At 38.8% G+C, this 18,507-nt stretch overlaps 1 protein-coding gene across 1 annotated transcript; it reads right to left on the bottom strand.

The window, feature by feature from the left end:
- Positions 1-1,060: 1,060 nt before the first annotated feature.
- Positions 1,061-11,807, bottom strand: LOC105945311 (vomeronasal type-2 receptor 26-like). Its single transcript, XM_031902804.1, has 7 exons — positions 11,596-11,807; positions 10,380-10,671; positions 7,618-7,810; positions 6,977-7,212; positions 5,706-5,930; positions 3,573-3,696; positions 1,061-1,959 (listed from the first exon to the last, which is right to left on the bottom strand). The coding sequence occupies exons 1-7, from the start codon at positions 11,805-11,807 to the stop codon at positions 1,061-1,063; spliced, it is 2,181 nt and encodes a 726-aa protein (XP_031758664.1).
- Positions 11,808-18,507: the final 6,700 nt, after the last annotated feature.

Genomic DNA, 18,507 nt, shown 5'->3' with positions numbered 1-18,507 from the left:
ATAAGGGGTAATTATATCTTAGTTGGGATCAAGTACAGGTACTGTTTTATTATTACAGAGAAAAGGGAATCATTTAACCATGAAATAAACCCAATAGGGCTGTTCTGCCCCCAATAAGGGGTAATTATATCTTAGTTGGGATCAAGTACAGGTACTGTTTTATTATTACAGAGAAAAGGGAATCATTTAACCATTAAATAAACCCAATAGGGCTGTTCTGCCCCAATAAGGGGTAATTATATCTTAGTTGGGATCAAGTACAGGTACTGTTTTATTATTACAGAGAAAAGGGAATCATTTAACCATTAAATAAACCCAATAGGGCTGTTCTGCCCCAATAAGGGGTAATTATATCTTAGTTGGGATCAAGTACAGGTACTGTTTTATTATTACAGAGAAAAGGGAATCATTTAACCATTAAATAAACCCAATAGGACTGTTCTGCCCCCAATAAGGGGTAATTAAATATCCAATACCTGTACTGATGAGTAGAATCATTAATTTTAAACTATATATACAGGAATTAAGGACTCCAAAATAGTTCTTCAAAGACTCTCTGAAAAAATATACACTTGCCGTGACAGACCTAGCACTCTCTTGCATCTGCTGGAGAACGTCACTTCTAGCGCAGATCCTTAATCCTTTCTTTGCCTTTTGGACATTTAATATAGCAATTCTGGTTTTAAAAAACAGCAGCTGAACAAAATAAATCATCCTTTTCCTGTTTCTGTGCCCTTTACACTCCTCCTTTCCATACAAAGCAAAGACTTTTTCCTTTGTTGACTGATCTTGCCTTATTCTGTGACTTCTGTGGGCTTCAGGGAAATCTACAGTCCATGGTACGATGGACAAGGGTAAGCAAAGGCAACATTACCCAGATTTTTCAAGGAGTTTGCTAACATGGATTTCTAGGGGCAGTTACAGAAAGATATAGTGAGTTGTATTTTTCTAAAAGAAAAGATTTCTGGCTTTATATTTATATTGTATAATTCACTTTATACACTAAACTACTGTAACTCAATCTCTGCTATAAGGTTAAAATGAAATATTGCATGGGGATCTAAGATTTTCTGACAACAATCTCTCTTATGTTCAGCTCAGGTCTAAGAAAAATAATGTAGCATTTGGGGGCAAATATACAGCCAAATAATCCAGCACTAGAGGATAAGATGGCAAATATCTCAACTGCCACCATTCTACTGCCCTTACTGCTCAGGTATGCAGGGACAAATGCCCCCCACACGCTACAGAACCCCAACATACTGAAAGTGATGTTTTTAGCCTCATTAAATCGGTCAGGGAAATCCTTGGCTAGAAATGCAGCAATGAAACTTAGTAGGGCCAACGTTCCTATATATCCAATTATACAGAAGAAGAAAAGTTCAGATCCTTCATTGCATAGCAGAATAATATAGTCTGGGTCAGAAACTGTATCGGCCTTTGGAAATGGAGGATTGTAGGCCAACCACACAGCAGAGATCAGAAACTCAACTAAAGAACATACAATGACTAATATGATGGACAGTTGGGTTCCTACATACTTCTTCAGCTTGCTCCCAGGCTTTGTGGCATTGAAGGCAATAATAACTGTGAGAGTTTTAGCCAACACAGAAGAAACAGAAACAGTAAATACAATCCCAAATGTTACTTGTCGGAGGAGACAACATATCTGAGTTGGGCGCCCAATGAATAATAAAGTGCAGAGGAAACACAACATGAGAGAGATGAGGAGGAGACAGCTAAGATTTTGGTTATTGGCTCTCACAATAGGAGTCTCCCAATATTTCACAAAAATTCTAAAAACAGCAGAAGTTGTGATGAAGAGAATTATAGCAGCGGAAGCTAAACTGGCCCCCAGGGTATCCATATAAGAAAGGTAATTTAGAGCTTTAGGGACACAGTCAGTCTTCTGTCTATTAGACTTCTGGTCTTCAGGGCATTTTACACAGGTCACTGCATCTGAAATACAAAATATTATAGGTAGTAACATTCACTTTTATACAAACTGGTTTTTACTTGTATTTGCTCTCTGTATTTGCATTTTAAGGTGGCCATACATGGGCACGGGCAGTCAGTTTGTGTCGTTTTGACCGATACAGCAGCTTATCTGCCTGTGTATGGGCACCCCCAACTAACATCTGGCCTGAAATTGGCCACATCTCAAACAGGCAGGTTTGATTTTCCCATCAGATCAGCTCGCTGATGTGATCTTTAGTCTGATAGTGCCTATGTACGACTAGATACAAACTACCAAATTAGCCCAATATCGCCCACCTTAGGTGGCCTGGCCAAATGAGTGGATCGCAACATATATGGCCACCTTTAGATGATAAATCTACAGACAAAGCCAATATTATCTAGATCAGTGCTGTCCAACTTCTACGGTGCCGAGGGCCGGAATTTCTCTTGCATACATGGTGGAGGGCCGCTAATGGAAGCCAGTTTTGACCACTCCCCTTTTTGAAACCACACCCACTTCAAAGCACACCTATTTTATCACAATGGTGGTAGCACAGCAAAATCCCAAATGCTTGGTGCTTACTGTGGGGATATCAACCATCATTCATATGTGAAAGAATTATGTCATATTAAGATATACCCTTAAATTCCATATGCCTCCTTCTCCCCTGTGGATAGCAGAGCAACCCTCAGTACATAATTACACACCTTAGGGACCATTTAATGGCTATTTCCAACTGCTAACAAACTCCCACAACAAACCCCTGCCAGGTTCACCTCCCACAAGCGGCATAGGGCAAGCAGAGTATGACACACACAGGCAGCACTCTGCCTGTCCTATGCTGTCTGTGTGTGCCATACTCTGCCTGTCCTACCCTGCCTCTGTGTGCCATACTCTGCCTGCCCTACCCTGCCTGTGTGTGCCATACTCTGCCTGCCCTACCCTTCCTGTGTGTGCCATACCCTCCCTGACCTATGCTGCCTGTGTGTGCCATACTCTACCTGCCCTATGCTGGCTGTATGTGCCATACTCTGCCTACAGTACCTATGTCTGAGGTGTGAAGAAGTGAACAATGGGGGTGATTACAGCCTGAGCCTTAGGCGTGAACACTGCAGAGGGTGAACAATGCAGAGATTAAAAGGTGTGAAAAACACAGGGGATTACATATTTAAACAATACAGAGGGATTACAGCCTGAATCTGAGGTGAGAACCATGCAGGGGGGGCAGTTAATCTCAGTACTGATACCATTTAATGCTTACTCAAAGGTAAGCCATCAAAGCAGCCAGACAGGTGGGGGGCCACACAGAGGGGGGTTGCGGGCCGCCAGTTGGACAGCACTGATCTAGATTCTTGGCTTGTATCTCCCCCCATGTTCCATTATTTCAGCCCATTTAGGTAAATTATTATGACATATTTTACCTGGCAGTGTTACACGTTATGGACCAAATCTAACCGGGTTATGTGCCATGTCACAAGTTAGTCCATCTGTGAGCGAGACTGTTGCAGCATATACAGTATGGCTGTCTGCTTAGTTCATACAAAGCTCACTCATCTCAGCCTGAGCAAAGGGCAAAATGATCTGTACATGTTGTGTTTGTCACTGTTCCTACCTGTAGTGTTAGACATTTCCCCATCTCCACACTGGACACAGTCGTAACAACAAGGGGGCTCCCCTTCTATTTTAGACTTCCTGTATCCTGGGGAACAGGGCTCGCTGCATAGGGACCGAGGCATCTAAATAATATACAAACATTCATCACTAATAGACTGGCACCAATGGTACAAACATATTTCTGGTTACAGCAGTCTTCTCCTCTTCACTTTTGGGGTTTCCCATTCTAGGAACTGTAAAGCTGATTGGTTTAGTACATTACAACATCCCATTTGTATTGACATGATACTGACAATTCCACTTTTTTCAGGAATAGTTATGTATTACTTTAGAAGACTGTTTTCCACTGTTTAACTAGTAAAATATATATATATATTTTTACTTATATGTAAAATAGGCAGGAATTAATAGTAATTATCCCTAAAGTTTTCTAGTAAACTCTCATTTGATTGGTGTATGATGCACCGTTTCCCAAGTCCTGTTTTTTTTTTTGCACGAAGGTCTGTGATTGGATCTCCATTATCCAACCCCATTTCTGGATAGCATTTCTAGCTTCCTCAGGTGTATTTAGAACAAAAGTATTGCCATTTCTATCTACTATCAGTTTTGTAGGAAACCCCTATTTGTATTGTACATTGTTAGCTCTCAATCATAAAGTAGCTTCTGCAAACTCCTGACAAATCTGCAAATATATGTATTGATTTAAATTGACTTGGAAGATCCTTTGCATTTCTGAATTCCCTTATCTTCCCAATCTTTTTGCAGAAGCTCAACTATGGCTGTAACCCCCCTTCCCCACGCTTTTTTCCTCTGTATCCCTGTTTAAATAAAAAATCAATAAAAAGAATTTCTTTAAAAAAAAAGAAGAAAACGTCTTTTATATGATAAAATAGAACATGTGGCGCCATCTTTGGAGCATTCCTTGATTTTGATAAACGATGTGTGCGATCAAAAATCGGTAGATGTTCTGGGACTGGTGGCAGTACCGTAGAGGTTAGAGTTTTGATAAAAAAAAGCAATTCTTGCCCTTTAATTTCCTCAGGAATACATCTGTAAAATAGCTTCTGCTACTTGGCGCCTAACCACTCCCCGCATCAGAATTAATTTATTGAATACCCCTGAAATTCTGCTACGGTGGGATATGCATGTTCAGACAATGCCAGGGTTTACATTTCATTTTCACCATCTCTTTTTTTTTCTTACCGTGATATATGTATTTAAAAAAAGAATTGGAAAAGAAAGATCTACCACTCACAAATATTTTGAATAAAGTTAAAACTTGGCTTCCAGTCATTTGAAAAAAGGCAATACGGCAATGCAGGGGAGCTATCGGGGAAAGCATTCACTATGCGGTGATCGATTGATTGAGCCTAGCCTGACTCCTTCCTATACAGAAGGAAGGCTAGGATCGATCAATCGATTGCCGCATAGTGGATGCTTCCCCTGATAGTTCCCCTGCATCGCCTTTTTTCAAATGCCCGGAAGCCAAGTTTCAATAGGTATTTTCTAATAAAGCATTCAAAATAATAAATGGTTTGCAGGATAGGGCAATTATTGGGGCAGGGTAGAATAGATTTTTTACTTGAAAATTTTTAGTGTTACTTTTCATTTAACAAGCTCTGGGATACACCAGCTGGGATCTTTGAATGATTTAAACAAAGATTATGATTTAAAAGTATAATTATATGTAATTCCCTGTTTTCATTATTCCTTGTTGTCTCTATTGCTTTACAGGCTATATATGCACATTAGGGATATTTTGGAGGGGTTGAACTTGATAGACTTTGTCATCGCTGTGTGTACTTTCTTATATTGAACAGCTCTGCATATGTTAGTAATGCTATATAAAAAAAGTTACACATTAGTGATGAGCAAATCTGTCCCATTTCATTCACCATTAAATTTGTGAAACGACCAGAAAAAATGACGGAAAATCGGGAAGCGTGTTTGGCGCTCAACTGTTATTTTTGCGCCCATTTTGCGACTTCTTTTTCCACTGCAAATTTTCATTAAAGTTTCACCAAACAATTCACCAATGGCGAAAAGTAGAAATTCACTGTGAATCCATGTCTGCCGAAAAAATTCTCTCATCACTATTAGACATATATACATACAGCTGTTTAACCCTTACCTCTGAGAAGTATGGACTCCACAAATCAGCACTGGAATTAATGTAAAGCTGATTCTCTTCATTTGACTCATCAAAACTCCCAACCTTCCTGCTCACAGTAGAACCATCGTTTAAGAAGAGCCACTTAACAATGTCAAAATGCGCTGGAGGGTCTCCATTGGCTTTGAAGAACATGATGTCACCAGAAGGAGTTTTATAAGTTACATTGTGAAAATAAGCATTTAACTAAAACAAATATAAAAGGAAGAGTCATTTTTTCTCAAATTCTTGCAAATGTCAGGGCCTGTATATGTTAGTAAATGCAGTGAGCAAAGTGCAAGTGTGTGTACAATGTTTTTTCCCCACAACACATCAATTTTCCCCCAAAATTGCACAGGCAAGAAGCAATGCTTATTTATCGAGGGGTGAAAGTTAGGGGCCGATATATCAAAATGTGAGTTTAGAGCTTAATACATAAAAACTCACCCACGTTCTATTCATTCGTATAGGATTTTTACATGCATATTCCCCATCAAATGGGGAGTTCTTACTTTCACCCATTGATAAATATTCTTCTATAAATCGCATAGGAATGAATAGAATGTGGGTGAGTTTTTTATGTATTAATCTCTAAACTCACACTTTGATAAATCTACCCCTTAGAGTTGATAAATATATGACATATGATAAATTTCATGTGATTGAATAAAGAGTGGTGGATTTTAAGTTGATCCGCTATAATATTATGCTTTGATAAATAATTACCAACAATTAAGGACACAGTTTAATGATAAGTTTAAACTGCAGCTTTATTGTGTCTTGTGATGTTACATAATATGCTTAAGAGCAGACAAACAGATAAGGTGATTGGCCAGTTGTTATGGATGAAGATCAACTACAGCATATTGTCCACTATAGTGTTATTAAAAAATGATTTGATATAGAAACATAATGACACATTGGTACAAATATTTCAATATTATTCTCTCTCTCTCTCTTTTGAATACTAAAGTATAAATTAAAACTACAAAGATTTATTACAAAAAAGTTTGCAATCAAACAATACCATCACAAAATCAATGTTTTTGGTAAGATCAATACTATTAGTGAACAAAGAATATTTTAGATTCTATTTATAAGAATTCTATGAAAAATCATTTACTAGACAATAAAAATTAAATCAAGATTCTTTGAATATTTCAGTCTACAAGTTATTAAAGTTATGTGCAACTTTCTTTTGTAATGTCAGTGTCAGTGGAATAGTTGGAAGGTGCTGGGAATACGTAACTTACCTGCCATGGCTTGAATCTGTGCTTTAGACTCCCTGCTGGTGCCTGGGGATGGGCCAGGGCCCAAGCAGAGAACAGATTATGAAGGGAATGAGCCAATGCATAGACTGCAGTATAAACTTGGTAACCAACTCTGAAGTCAAAGTTACCAAACCTTGATAAAGCCTCATCAACCAGAGATTCATTGCCGGAACTTTTCTGCCCTGGAACACTTGTATTAGTCTTTAGAAACCCAACAACTGGACAGTCATGTAATAATTCCAATATTACTATATTTTCATCAATATTAGGGTCATTAAAGGGAGTCATTCTGTAAAGAAAAGTTTCAAACCCAGGGATCTCTCCACTCTGAGCAGATAATGACAAAGTGCCATTTAGTGCGGTTTTACTGTACCCGTGAGCAACGTGGATGACAGTGGGGAAGAAGGAGGATGAGAGCCAAATTTTCCTTGTGATTTGTGCAGAAGAAAACAGCCTTAGGAAGATTTTTTGGTGCATTGGAGTTAAAAAGAGAACTATCACATCAACACCCTTTTGATTTATTTTATTAATAATACTTTTACCATCAAAAAGAAATAAATGGAAAATAATTGTGTCTGAAAGGAAAACAGAAAAGGCAACACAACCACCGTAGCTTTCTATACCTTTCCTTATTCTGTCAAGGGCTCGTTCCCCACTATCATTTTCGGATAAAATGAGGCCCACCCACTTCCAACCAAAGTGCTTCAGTATCTGCACAATCCCATCCATTTCTGATAATTCATTTGGAACAGTTCGATAAAATGATGGAAATTGGATCCGGTCATTGTAAACAGGCTCTGTAGCTCCGTAGCTAACCTGAAGGAATAAACATAGTCGGTTATTTTACCAGTAAGCAAGTAGAAACACTAACTTGGACAAATACATGAATTTAGTATGAACTAGACTATAAACAATGTAAGATTAAAGGAGAAGAGAAACATAATCCAACTTGGGCAAAAGTGAAAACCACAACATCAAAACCATCAGACTGAGCCCACTTCCACTAATCTATAGATCAAGCAGCAATATCTACAGAAAGCATTCCAGAGCAGAGGCCTCCTGTAAGTATAACCACCGTCACACCTTCACGCTAAATGACAGACCTGGACATTACCCTGATTAGGCTAGGCTCGCCTACCTTGACCTCTACCTGCTATGGTACAACTGAGGCATTTAACTTAATAAACCATCTACTTTCCTATCTACAGGATAAACAACTGTGTACAGTGTTCTCATACAATGTTCAAGACTAGTCATGGCCAACTCATAGGCCCCTATACAATGATACACCATGGCCATTATTCTCATAACTTATGCTGTTATCTATATTGTTTATCGACTTGTTTAAATTGTTCACATAATTTAATATCCTTGGAACTTAGAGGCATCTAATCCCCTACTCTACAAAATGAATATAAAATACAATGTAGATTAGATCTACAGGATATTTGGCATGTCCACCATCCCAATGAAATATCATATACCTTTTACTCGGCACGACACCAGCTTTACTCCAGACTCAATTTTTTTTCTGATACCTAGGTCATTACTAACTTACCCAGCATCCTCAGACATTATTCCAATTAATTGGTCTGTCCACTAAGCAGTGCTTCTTAACACAGAACTGTCTAAGACCCCCCAAAAATGAATTTAAATGAAACTCTTTTAAGCAAGATTTCTACTTGCTCAGAAATCTCACAAACAAGCGAGCCATCTACTTGCTCAGAAATTTCTTTCTTCCTGGAGAGAAACATTGGCGTCAGATTCACCCCTGAGGATGTGCAACAACTAAATAAAGAGGTAACAGTCAAGGGGGTTAAGGCAACTATTACATCTCTCCCCTCTTTAAAAGCCCCAAGCCCAGATGGCCTTGTATTGTAAGAAGTTTGTGGAGATCCTAGCACCACATGAAGTTAATTAACTCCTTTTTGGCAGGAGAGGCAATCCCTTCTTCTACACAATCCTCCTACATTACCCTGATACACAAAGAGGGTAAGGACCCATGCCAATGTAGTAGCTACAGAACAATTGTCCTCTTACATTTCAACCTAAAGGTATTCACAAAAATCATAGTAATTAGATTAGCTCCTTTAATGCCCAAACTTATAGACTGACCAAGTCAGTTTTATCTACGGCAGACCGGCCGGAGATAATACTAAGTGGCCCTTGGCTTCGGCCATTAGAAATCACATAGACTTTACAAGACCCAACATCAAAGACCGAGAATTTATTATATCACTCTTTGCAGACGATGTTCTATTAAAATTAACAAATCCAACAGGTTCTCTCCCAAATCTTCATAAAATACTGACTGACTATGGCCTCTATTCAGGATACAAATGAAATATAGACAACAGCTCTACCGCTGAATCTTTCAACAGAAATTAAAAAACTCCTAATCAACAACTTTTTACTATAAATGGAAAGACCATACACTGAAATATCTGGGGATCAATTTAACTAAAACATATAACTCCCTATATCAATATACCCCCCCCATACAGAAAATCAAAGCTCTCCTCAATAATTGAATCCACTCACCATTTCGTGGCTGGGAAGGATCAGAGCAATAAAGATGACCATTTTCCCAATGACAACTTTGCATTATGTGTACTGTACTCATATCCATATACTATATCCTCTTCTCCTCCTAATAAGCTTGGAGCTAGACTATAATGTACAATAGACTATGATGTCATTTTTCTTTGTGATAAAACGTTCCAATAAAAATGTAAGTTCCAAAAAAAAAAAAAAGATTAAAGGAGAAGGAAAGTTATACTCACTGGGGTTTTTAAAAATGTTATATACCCTCTCACCCAATGATTATAAACTCTTACCTGAGATCATGGCCAGTGCTCCTGTTAGCTGAAAACTGCACCACCTCAGGGTACTACTGTAGGAACACCACGCCACCATCTTCCTGGATCCTCCCAGTGGCCCAGTCCAGTTGTGCATACACGGTAGAGTGAAAGACCAAACTGAGAACCAAAAAGCCAATTTTTTACTCTACCCAGCTCAGGGACAGAGTGAAGATCCACAAAGTGGTGGAAGTTTGCATCATGGTGTTTCTGTAGTTGTACCTGGACAAGTTTTATCTTCAGCTACCAGGAGCAATGACCAGGGTCAAAGGAAAGACATTATAATTCCTAGTTCCTAACATTTGGCACCTCCCGGTGATAATACAGTTCCTTCTCCTTATAGAACAGATGAAACTGTGAAAAGGTGAAAATTACCTAATAGCATTAACATGCAGAGAAATATTTTAATATTGAAGTAATAAAAAGTCAAGTTTTAGATTTATGAAGCAGTGTCTCCAGTGCTCCGTGACCTTTTTGTTGCTTAAAATGCCATAAACTGGTTTTAGGCCATACAAATAAATACTTGCCTGTGGGTACCTGAAAAGCCCTGCAAGCTGGGCTATGGGGTAGGTTGATCTTGATGACAAGTCTCCCAAAACACCAATTAGTTTCATATTTCTTAAGCATGCATTATTTGGAATTTTATAGTTTGCTCCTGAGATTATGTCCAGTGCACCAGAGAGAGCCTTAGGTGAAGATGCACAAGAATCAAATATCTGGTAGCCCAGGGTAACATTAGGTAAAATCCATAAACTTTTATTAATCTCTTCAATGGCAAACTTGAAGACCAGAAGATGATGGCAATATTTGAAAGATGTCCTGTAGAGTAGGATCAAAGTTAAGATATACTCAAATATCATAATAAAAGCAATTAGTTAAATATCATGTATCTTATGTTCTTAATAAAGTACTAAATTCATTCCATAAAATAATGTAATTTAAAATTTTTCAATGGATACCAAAAATTCAGCTACCAGAAGTAATGAACATTAAGGTAGACAAATATGGCCAAATAAGTGGATTTGGGCTCCACCTTCATGCTTGGCTAAATTGGGCCAAGGACTGGATAATCCGCTGGGTCCAAAGAAGACAAAGACTGTGTCAACATGTCGATGGGTTTGAAATCTCTGATAGGAATTTCAAACCTGGCTTACTGATATGAGAATGATTGTCAGACAGATAGACCTGTTGGTGGGCCCCATACATCATACAATGATCCTTCTGCCAATCAAAGAAATATGCATAGGCATATGGAGAGCTCTATGTACCAAAGCTGGGTAAGGAAAATATCAGAAACCATAGCTATAAGTTTGAATCTGACCAGGCACCATCACTTTTTTGAAAGATTAGCAAATTTTTCAGCGAAGTCAAATGGGACAGATTCGCTCATCACTACTCACCAGTTGCAGGTATTAGAACAAACAAACATCACCAACATACAGTACATCAGTGTTGCACATGTAGATAATCTCTTGTGGATAAGAAGATAACCTGAGCTACAGTCCTGCTATTAACTGAATCAGATAAGATCTGTGCCACTGTGACAGAATCTATAAAGCAATGCAGGACTGCCTAATCTTGAAAGGAAGGAACCCAGGAGAACATAAACCAATAACAGAAGAGGTGAACATTTCAATGGAGAGAAGGAAATGGTTAGTGGTCCCATATAGTCTGTGGTTTTCTGTTGAATTACTAACATATATTTCTTATACATAATATAGTACATAGAAATGATAGACATACTTTATACAGAAAATATCTTTCAGAGGTCCAATTTTTGGAGGCGAAAAACTCCAATGGAAATCACTCAGCTGAAGAACAGCACCGAGAATGAAATCCCCATCTCGGAAAGTGTTGGTGTAATTGTTTTTCCATAGAACACATCCGGATGTAGAATAGTGAGTAATGTCGGAGGCTGCTGGGAATATCTGCAGTAGAACAGTCAGTACCAGCATGGTTCCTAAGGGGAATGTCCCTCACAGATCATGCCGTGGGTAGGTACAACCTGTCTATGAAGAGGTGATCTCCGGCAGACTCAGTGTTTTATATCCAGCAGATCTTATTTTAAAATACCTTGAGGAAACCCTTTTTTCCACACAGCACTGCAAAACATTTTGTTATACAGATATATTATTTTTATTTGAGGACTAACAAAGTAAGTCCTAAGAGGGTGACAAGATGAGAATATCCAAAAAACACAAACAGTGGTTAAGTGACAAAAATATATCAGCAGTGGGTCCACTATCCCCATTACTATATTCCCTTAGAAAAGAAAGCACTAGAGATTATGGCTCTGCAGAAGGGGGAAAAAAGAACTTGAAATTGCCCATCCTATCCAGTGGATATAAAAAGTCTACACACCCCTGGTAAAATGTCAGGTTCCTGTGCTGTACAAAAATGAGACAAAAATAAATAATTTCGGAACTTTTTCCACCTTAAACCTATAAACTGTACCACTCAATTGAAAAACAAACTGAAATCTTTTAGGTGGAGGGAAGAAAAGAAAAAAAAAATAAAATAATGTGGTTGCATAAGTGTGCACACCCTCTTCTAACTGGGGATGTAGCTGTGTTCAGAATTAACACATTCAAAATCATGTTAAATAGGAGTCAGCATACACCTGCCATCATTTAAAGTGCCTCAGATTACCCCCAAATAAAGTTCAGCTGCTCTAGTTGGTCTTTCCTGATATTTTTTTAGTCGCATCCCACAGCAAAAGCCATGGTCCCCAGAGAGCTTCCAAAGCATCAGAGGGATCTCATTGTTAAAAGATATCAGTCAGGAGAAGGGTACAAAAGAATTTCCAAGGCATTAGATATACCATGGAACACAGTGAAGACAGTCATCATCAAGTGGAAAAATTATGGCACAACAGTGACATTACCAAGAACTGGACGTCCCTCCAAAATTGATAAAAAGACGAGAAGAAAACTGGTCAGGGAGGCTACCAAGAGGCCTACAGTAACATTAAAGGAGCTGCAGGAATATCTGGCAAGTACTGGCCGTGTGGTACATGTGACAGCAATCTCCCGTATTCTTCATATGTCTGGGCTATGGGGTAGAGTGGCAATGGGAAAGCCTTTACTTATGAAGAAAAACATCCAAACCAGGTTACATTTTGTAAAAACACATCTGAAGTCTCCCAAAAGTCTGTGGGAAAGGTGTTATGGTCTGATGGAACCAAGGCTGAACTTTTTGGCCCTAATTCCAAAAAACATGTTTGGTGCAAAAACAATACTGTACATCACCAAAAGAACACCATACCCACAGTCAGGCATGGTGGGGCAGCATCATGGGGCTGTTTGTCTTCAGCTGGTACTGGGGCCTTAGTTAAGATAGAGGGAATTATGAACAGTTCCAAATACCAGTCAATATTGGCACAAAACCTTCAGGCTTCTGCTAGAAAGCTGAACATGAGGAGGAACTTCATCTTTCAGCATGACAAGGACCCAAAGCATACATCCAAATCAACAAAGGAATGGCTTCACTGGAAGAAGATTAAAGTTTTGGAATGGTCCAGCCAGAGCCCAGACCTGAATCTGATTGAAAATCTGTGGGGTGATCTGAAGAGGGCTGTGCCCAGGAGATGCCCTCACAATCTGACAGATTTGGAGTGTTTCTGCAAAAATGAGTGGGCAAATCTTGCAAAGTCACAATGTGCCATGCTGATGGACTCATACCCAAAAAGACTGAGTGCTGGAATAAAATCAAAAGGTGCTTCAACAAAGTATTAGTTTAAGGGGGTGCACATTTATGCAGCCACATTATTTTATTTTTTTTTTGGTTTTCTTCCCTCCGCCTAAAAGATTTCAGTTTTTTTTCAATTGAGTGGTACAGTTTATTGGTCACATTAAAGGTGGAAAAAGTTCTGAAATGATTTATCTTTGTCTCAATTTTGTACAGCACAGAAACCTGGCATTTTACCAGGGGTGTGACAAATCACTCTGTCTGCCATTACTTTTATATGCCATCCTATTTGATTTAACTCAGATGTAAAGATGCTAAAGGGAATCTAAAGTTAGTAGGTCTGTGTGCACTTTTTCATTTTACAATAGTTTTCCATTAAAATAGTTTCTGAGATATTCACAGTTTTAGACTGTTTAGACTTTATCAACACTGTATAGCAAATGTATTTATCCCTGGTGCTCCCAAGAATATAATTTTTTGGTGGGGGGACGTTGGAGGTGGGTGGTCTCGACAAAAGTCTCTATGAGGACCAAAACAAAGCACTTGGACCAGCAAGAAAAAAAAGCTGCTTAATTTTTCAAGATTCATTGAGGTCTGGCATGGTGCCGAGAGACTGGCGGATTGCTAATGTGGTGCCGTTATTTAAAAAGGGATCCTGCTCTGAGCCTGAAAACTATAGGCCTGTTAGTCTGACATCAGTAGTAGGAAAACTTTTGGAAGGGGTAATAAGGGATAGGGTACTTGAATACATTGCAGTTCACAATACTATTAGTTTGTGCCACATGGTTTCATGCGTAACAGATCTTGCCAGACTAATTTAGTCGCCTTTTATGAGGAGGTGAGTAGGAACCTCGATGCTGTAATGGCAGTGGATGGGATCTACTTGGACTTTGCTAAAGCGTTTGATACAGTACCTCAAAGAAAGTTAATGATCAAACTGAGGAATATTGGCCTAGAACATAATATTTCTAATTGAATAGAGAACTGGCTGAAGGATAGAGTACACAGAGTGGGGGGAAATGGAACATTTTCTAATTGGACCAGTGTGGTTAGTGGGTACCGCAGGGGTCAGTCCTTGGGCCTTTGCTTTTTAACTTGTTAATTAATGACCTGGAGGGGGGCATAGACAGTACTGTTTCTATTTTTGCTGATGACACTAAATTGTGCAAAACTATAAGTTCCATGCAGGATGTGCCGCTTTGCAGAGCGATTTGGCTAAATGGGAAAACTGGGCAGCAAACTGGGAAATGAAGTTCAATGTGGATAAGTGCAAAGTTCTGCCCTTTGGTAGAAATAATATAAATGTGAGTTATACACTAAATGGTATTGTGTTGGGGTATCCTGCAAGATAAAAGAATCAAATTCTGTCTAGAGTATGAGGTACATCTATAGGGGCAGATTTACTAAAACTCCATAATGTCTTCTTTTTTTTTTTTATTTCCAAATTTGAGTAAACTCTTCTTCCCAAATGTCTAATATTTACTAAAAAAAAGTTGCAAGGAAAAGTCGCTGCGAGAAAAGCTCAACTTTTTCAGATTGTTGCCAAGAAAATTCCTACTATATTGAATTGTCGCTGCAACAATTTGAAAAAGTTGAGTTTTCGGACAAAACCCAGCGAAATCTACAAAGTTTTGTGAGAAAAGAAAGAACTTCAAGGAAAGGGTGGGGTCCTTTGCCATTGACTTTTTCATGAATTTGGCAAGTTTAACCTGGGAGAATTTTAAACTTCAGATTTTTAGCCCCAAAATTGGCTCGTTTTATTTATTTATTTATTTTTTAATTGATGGTTAGTAAATGGGCCCCTTATTGTGTATTTATTGCTCAACTATTATAATTTTTCCATGGCTACTATTGTATATGGCTTGTGTTGGGTAATGTTAATGCATATGATTTCCCTTGATTTAATACTTTTCATGCATACTCCAAATAAGGAAATACCAGGGAGGCAAAACTAAGTTTTATTATTTTACAAACACTTTTAATACAATTAGAATATTGCATTTACTGGTCACCTGTTTGAAAGCATTGCTTGGTTGCTATTGGTCACTAGACCTGATGACATTTTTGAAATTTTTATCCCATTGCTGAATTATAGTTGCAAAGTGTTGTATCCACAATTACCACCAAATCCATCTTGATAAGGTAGGCCCCCTAACTCACTTCTAGGTAAGCAACATCCAGCATGTACAATAAAAAAGGATAAAGAAAAGAAGAGTAAAAAGGAAAAAGAATAGCATGAGTTGTATGGTTATTAAGTAGGGATGCACCAAATCCAGGATTTGGCCAAGATTTGCCTTTTTTCAGCAGAATTCAGATTCGGTTGAATCCATGATTTCTCCATTGGCTAATAGTTTCACAAAACTTTTTTGAAAATTAGCTGTGGAAAAATTTGCCGTGCATTAAAAACATCACAGATTTTCACCGATTTTTTCACCGTTTCGCAAATTTTACGGTTGTTTTGTTAATTTTTCAGCAAATTGAAATAGGACAGATTTTCCCATCACTAGTATCCATAACTTACATAATAGTTTTTTTTATTTTTTGTCCAAAATCATCACTTTTCAAATCCGTTTTGTTCAGGGGAGATAGGTTTTCAAATGCACTTAATAGTGGTTAATAGTGATGAGCAAATTTGTTCGCCAGGCATAGTGTAAGGGTACCTGGTGGTCTAGTGGGGCAGCGGGGACGCCCGCCGCCTCCTCCGTTGCGGGGACACCCGCCGACTCTTCCTAGGGGTGCGCGCGGCGCGCAGCCCTTTAAACCCTGGAGCCCATACGCGTGTCCGGCGCATGCGCGTTCTCTCCCTGGCTGCGCGCGCATGCGCACTTGCGTCTATCATCCGGCGCTGCGTATGACGTCACTATGGCGCCAAATTTGAATATTTAAAGCGGTTTCTGCAGCATAATCGTTGCCCAACGTAGGTCTTTCTCCTGTGAGTTCCTGGGTGTGTGATTCCTGTCCTTCTGATTTGACCCTTGCCTGTACTTGACCTTCCTGTACTGCTGCCTGAACCGACCTTTGCCTGAATTTTGACCTCTCTTCCGGATTCTGTTTGGTACTGCGCTGCCTGATTGTTATTGACCCCGGCTTGACCTCTGATTTTGTACTGTACTCCCTGAACGTTGCTGGCCCCGGCCTGACCTCCGACTGTGTCCTCTTGTGCCCCTTCTCCCTGCAGCATGGTTCTGGTCCCCTTGCCTGCTCAGAACTCTTTCCTTGGGCTCCTCACTGTAAGACCTGGCGGCATCCGAGTAGCGAAGGGCTCCTCCCGACATGAAAGGCGGCGGTTATAGGCAGAAGCGCGGGCCCCGACCGTGACACATAGATTCACAGCAAATTTCCACATTTCGCCATAGGTGAATTGGTTCACAAAACTTCAGAGAAAATTTGCCTCCTCCAGCTTTGTATTGTTTTAAAAAGAACATACCATCTCTTATTTCCAGTTTTGAAGTAGGGAAACTGAGGTTCTCTAAATCATCTTGGAATAGTTGAGGCAAATTTATATGGTTAAATAAAGACTTTCTTTTTTCACTGTCAGCATTTGCTTGAGAATATAGATCTACATAAAAATGTTTAAAAATTTCCATTATCTTTAAAAGATTATAGATACTTTTGCAGGAAGTAGATTTAATATTAGAAATTCTCTGTTGTTTGGACCAATTTTTTTGTGACAAAGATCTTATTTATATTATTACCTTGACTGGAATTTTTAGAATTTAAATTTCATTGGTTAAAAGAATTCTTCATTATAAGCCATGTTTTCATCTCAAGGAATTTTCAAAAAGAGTGTGAGATTGTGGATTAGAATTTGTTTTAAAAGAGATTTATGTTTTATTTTGTTTTTTTACTCCAATCTATGATTTTTGAGTTGAGGTTTTTTGATGAAGAATATTTTTAATGGAAGAAAATTCACCTCTTATTTACAGAAAAGGTAACGTTTCCAACCTTTGCATCTTGAGGATTAAAAGGTTATCAGAAGTATCTGTACCATGGGAGCAACAAGTAAACTCTTTTTTAGATCGATTGAGTATCCTTCAGTAATAATGTAAAAAAGTTTGATCTATTAAATCTATTAAAAATCTTTTAAAAATATATTTTTCTTCTGAATAGGTAGCAAATAAATATATTTGTCTAGAGTCCAAATGTAAGACTCATTGTCCAAAACAAGCAAACGTGCAGGGTAAATATTCTCAGTAATGAGTTATTATAGCAGAATATCAGGTGCAATTGGTATAAAGGCAGAGTGTTGTAGCACCACTCTGGGGACTGATGTGGGAAAATAGACTAAAATTCCAAGGGTTTCCACCATAAATGGCTTTGATCCCTACAGCTAACTTGAGTCAGGGAGCAAGGCTATACCCGAGTTCCCTGTTGCTACTTTGGTCCCTTCACTAAGGCAGCAGAGCCTTGGGAGCACTAATCCCACTCATTTCTCCTGGTTGGAGCTACAACTGCTATTTCTAAATAATCCTGAACTCGCACCCCTAGAGCTGCTCTTACAGATGTATAACCTGCACTCTGACTTACCCTCATTCATGGGGTCCTTGCTCCCCGAGTTTTATCGCTAGAGCTATGGCTTCCTCTAGGACTCAATGCTTCTGGGCCTAGTTGGTCAAGGCTCACTGGAACACAACCTTCTGCAGAAAAGAGGAAGGCCACAAAGGAACTGCCCACCCCCTGTCTGACACTATATTACAGTGTGCAGGAAGTGGTCATCCTATCTAAGGGCCAATAAATGCACATATTTAAATAGGAGAATTGGTAATGTGATTCTGCATAGTAACAGCAAACTAGGAAGTGGTAGGGGATAAGGCCATAGGGATTGGAAAACCATGTTTTAAATCCTTTTCTGTTTATTAAATCCTTATAAAATAAATTAAGGTTAAAAAGTACCACAAGAAGAGCCCCCATCACTCTGTAGCAAAGTATCAGGATGATTTGTTTTTTCAAAAGTAGCAGCATAATGGT

Source organism: Xenopus tropicalis, chromosome 5 (genome assembly GCF_000004195.4).
Source record: "Xenopus tropicalis strain Nigerian chromosome 5, UCB_Xtro_10.0, whole genome shotgun sequence".
Lineage (NCBI taxonomy): Eukaryota > Metazoa > Chordata > Amphibia > Anura > Pipidae > Xenopus > Xenopus tropicalis.
The sequence above is the reverse complement of the archived record's forward strand: the minus strand, read 5'-3'. Positions and strand labels throughout refer to the sequence as shown.